The 3,803-nt window shown below is 50.6% G+C and overlaps 1 protein-coding gene across 1 annotated transcript in view; it reads left to right on the top strand.

Moving 5' to 3' along the window:
• LOC104994544 (BOLA class I histocompatibility antigen, alpha chain BL3-7-like) overlaps positions 1-1,665 on the top strand; it is a 4,300-nt gene extending 2,635 nt beyond the window's left edge. The window contains exons 2-6 of the mRNA XM_010848168.1: positions 57-332; positions 449-553; positions 972-1,004; positions 1,144-1,191; positions 1,355-1,665. Coding sequence (XP_010846470.1) covers positions 57-332; positions 449-553; positions 972-1,004; positions 1,144-1,191; positions 1,355-1,359 — 467 coding nt within the window. The 3' untranslated portion in view covers positions 1,360-1,665. The remainder of the gene's footprint in view (positions 1-56; positions 333-448; positions 554-971; positions 1,005-1,143; positions 1,192-1,354) is intronic.
• The last annotated feature ends 2,138 nt before the right edge of the window (positions 1,666-3,803 follow it).

Below are 3,803 nucleotides of genomic sequence, written 5' to 3'. Positions count from 1 at the left end.
CTGCTTCAGTACCCATGGAGGTAACACAAACTATGACTTTTCTGATTCTTCCTCAGACCCTCCAAAGGCACATGTGACCCATCACCCCATCTCTGACCGTGAGGTCACCCTGCGGTGCTGGGCCCTGGGCTTCTACCCTGAGGAGATCTCACTGACCTGGCAGCGCGAGGGGGAGGACCAGACCCAGGACATGGAGCTTGTGGAGACCAGGCCTTCAGGGGACGGAAACTTCCAGAAGTGGGCGGCCCTGGTGGTGCCTTCTGGAGAGGAACAGAGATACACGTGCCATGTGCAGCACGAAGGGCTTCAGGAGCCCCTCACCCTGAGATGGGGTAAGGAGGGGGTTGGAATGGAGCTTCCTCTCAGATAAAGCAGGAGCCCTTCAGGACTCAGTTCAGCAAGGTCAGGGCTCAAGCTGAGGTCAGGGCCTCTTCCCTTGCCTCCACAGAACCTCCTCAGACCTCCTTCCTCACCATGGGCATCATTGTTGGCCTGGTTCTCCTCGTAGTAGCTGTGGTGGCTGGAGCTGTGATCTGGAGGAAGAAGCGCTCAGGTAGGGAAGGGAGGGAGGGCCCTGAGTTTTCTTGTCTCAGTGGGGTTTCAAGCCGAGGTAGAAGTTTACCTGCCTGGTTACTGGAAAGTACCCTCCACACACATGTGGAGTCTGGAGCTGATGTAACATTTTTCTTTTCTAAAGCACGTGTGAAAATGAAAGACAAATTTTTCGCCTTCCTAATTCCAGTTAGGGACCAGGCTTCCAGCACTTAAAGGTCAGAGGGAGGTCCTTGTGAGGACCTCCAGGAGGGCAGGTGGCCCAGTCTTACATGTCTCCCTTCTCTGTGTTCCTGATCCTAGCATGAGTTTTGACCACAGTTCCAGAAAGTTCTGTGGGGTTTGGGACTAGGGGTTGCTCTAGGATCTCATGACTCAGCCTTCTCCCTGGCCTCTCACATGATATTTTCTTCTCACAGGTGAAAAAAGACAGACCTACACCCAGGCTGCAAGTAAGTATGGAGCAGGTGATTCCTGAGACCCTTGAGAGGGTGCAGAGAGGAGGCCATGGGGGGCTCACCCTCCTCAAAGTGCCATCTCTAGTTTCTCTCCTGTGGGTTCTTACCATGTCCTGGTCTTGTTCTCCCCCAGGTGGTGACAGTGACCAGGGCTCTGATGTGTCTCTCACGGTTCCTAAAGGTGAACCCTGGAGGGTCTAGATTAGAAGGAGCATTGGGGCAGAGGGGACACATTGGGCCTGGCGAGGATCTTTGAGTGGGACATGTGAGCATGTAGGGGCTGTGAAAAATGTCAGCCCTTACATGACTGACCTGAACTGCTTCCTGATTCTTTTCTCTCACAGTTTAAGACAGCTGCCTTGTGGGGACTGAGTGATGCTGCATCCCGCTATGTGACTTCAGATCACCGGACCCCTCTTTCTGCAGCTGCATCTGAATGTGTCTGTGCTCCTATTAGCATAACGTGAGGAGTTGGGGAGACTGGTCACCCCTGCCCATGGCGCCCCTTCCCCACCCTGACCTGTGTTCTCCTCCCTGATCCACTGTCCTGTTCCAGCAGAGACGGGGCTGGGCCATCTCCATCGCTGTCTTTGCTTCATATGCACTGAGTAATGTCTTATTTCCTCTTTGAAAATAAAATCTGTATATATATGAATCTGTTTTCTCTAATTGGTGCCATGAAGGGGGATGGGATAATAAAGGTGAGGATTCCTAAAGTTAGAAAGAGGAAATAAATTGAAACACTGAGAACCTTCCAGATCCATCCACAGGTTTGCTGTGCTGAGTCAGCTGCAGGAGGGACAGGAGGAGGCTGTGAGGAGCTGAGTGTGGACAGGGCCTGTGCCCAATCAGTGATCAGTGCCTGGTGGGCATGCATGCACTGCCCACGCACCACCCATGGTCACTCCTGGGCTGGGTCCTCGTCTCCATTCCATTGTCCTTGTCCCCTCAGTAAATCCTTGTCCCACCAAGGACCTGTGATCATGGACTCTGAAGTCACCTGGGCTTTGTTGTATCTCCAGGACCATGGACAGGGTGCTTTTCTTAAACGGTTAGCCTAGGATCAGGGCTTGGACCAATCCTTAGCTGCTGTCATTTTTGAATGTGTTTATATTTTGCTTATTTAGTTATTGCTATTATTGTTGGTGGTGTAATGACTGTTCTTTTTCCTGTGTAGAGTCCTGGTCTGATTCTTCTCCAGGTGACCCCATCTCTGACAGCAGCAGGGGTCACTTTGCCTGCCACTGTCCCCACAAGTCCAAGGGGACCATGTACACAGGATTCTCAGTGGTTCCAAGAGAGAAATTTCAGAGCCATTCAGCTCTTGCCCTCCTGAGATTTTGCTGATTCTTCTTTCCAACTTTTCTCCATCTTTTAAAGGAATCACATGCTGGACCTTGCAAAGAGGAGGGACCCAATAGTTTCATATCTTGACTTAATTCTTGCTGGATTTCTCTCTTCTCTGCAGTCTACCCCCTCTTCTGCCCTTACATCTTCTAAGGCTACTGTTGGCTCCCATCTCAGCTCATGGATTTAGAAAGCAGAGTCTAATAAAATCACAGCAAGTTGAATATAGGAGCCGGAAGCAAAGGATCTTCCTTTCTGAAGAGACAAAGAGCCTGACGATCAGGCTGATTGGTGGGGGAGGGAAGGGAGATCAGCCTTTGTGAGTAAAATACAGGCGGCCTTGAGGTCAGTGCGAATGGAGGTTGTGCTGTAACTGCCATGAGACAGTATGTGGCCTGAGGTAACATTAATAAAGACACTATCTCTGGAATAGGGAAGCGCTTTACTGACCATTCATTGAACTGATATTTGTTGTATGACAGAGACATGACACACTATTTTGCATCTAGAAGAACTCAGTGAACTAACACCAGACAAACCTTGTCCGCAATGTGCAGTGTGTTCTAGGGAGAAGGGGCAGAGCATGACTGTGAGCCTAGTAAGTGAGGGAAGTGTTTCCCACACAGGTTGGTAAGTGCTCTGAGGAAGGTGACCCAGAGTATGAGTGTGTGGGGACAGGGAAGGTGGCTGTGTTACTAGGGTGGACATGGGCCTGACTGAAAAGGTGACCTTTGAGTAAAGATGTGAAGGACATGAAGGAATGTCCACAAGGAGGTCTAGGGGAGGTTCTCTCCAGGCAGAGGAGCCTCCAGGGCAAATGCACGCAGGCAGGAGAGTGTGTTCAAAGGAGAGCCAGGAGGCAGTTGGGGCTGAAGGAAAAGGAATTGCGCTGAGAGCCCATGACTGGCCAGATCCTGTGGGCCTCCAGGATGTTAGAGGGGGTTGATTTTATCTCAGTAACCTGTGGAGTCATAGGATGATACGAACAGAGCAGGACCTGCTGTGACTGCTCTCTGGAAGCATCAGCCAGGCTGCTGTGCAGAGTCAGGAGGTGGAGGGCGAGGGAGGTGCAGAGGAGCCTGAGGGAAACAGCGCAGGGTCCAGGGTGGGGAGGCTGCTGCTTATCTGGGGTGTGAGCAGGGAAGGTAACAGTGAGTGAGTGGATTCTTGATCTATTCTGAAAATACATTTTACAGCATTTCCTAGAGGATTAAATCTCAGTTATGAGAAAGAGTAAAGGAGGACCACAAAATTTGAGATTTGCAAGTAAACGTGGGGCACCTACTGTGGAAATGAGGGGATTCTGGAAGGAGCATGTTTCAGGAGGCATCGCCATCAGCATTTGGTTTAAGGACATGGCAACTGAGTTGTGTTTACTAGTCTAGGGTTTAGGTGAGATGACTTGACTGGAGAAATAGATGGAAGTGGTGACACCATATAAATGAT

This window comes from Bison bison, unplaced genomic scaffold, assembly GCF_000754665.1.
Source record: "Bison bison bison isolate TAMUID 2011002044 unplaced genomic scaffold, Bison_UMD1.0 scf7180017864260, whole genome shotgun sequence".
NCBI classification, from domain to species: Eukaryota; Metazoa; Chordata; class Mammalia; order Artiodactyla; family Bovidae; genus Bison; species Bison bison.
Note: the sequence above shows the minus strand (reverse complement) of the source record. Positions and strands in the feature narration are given on the sequence as shown.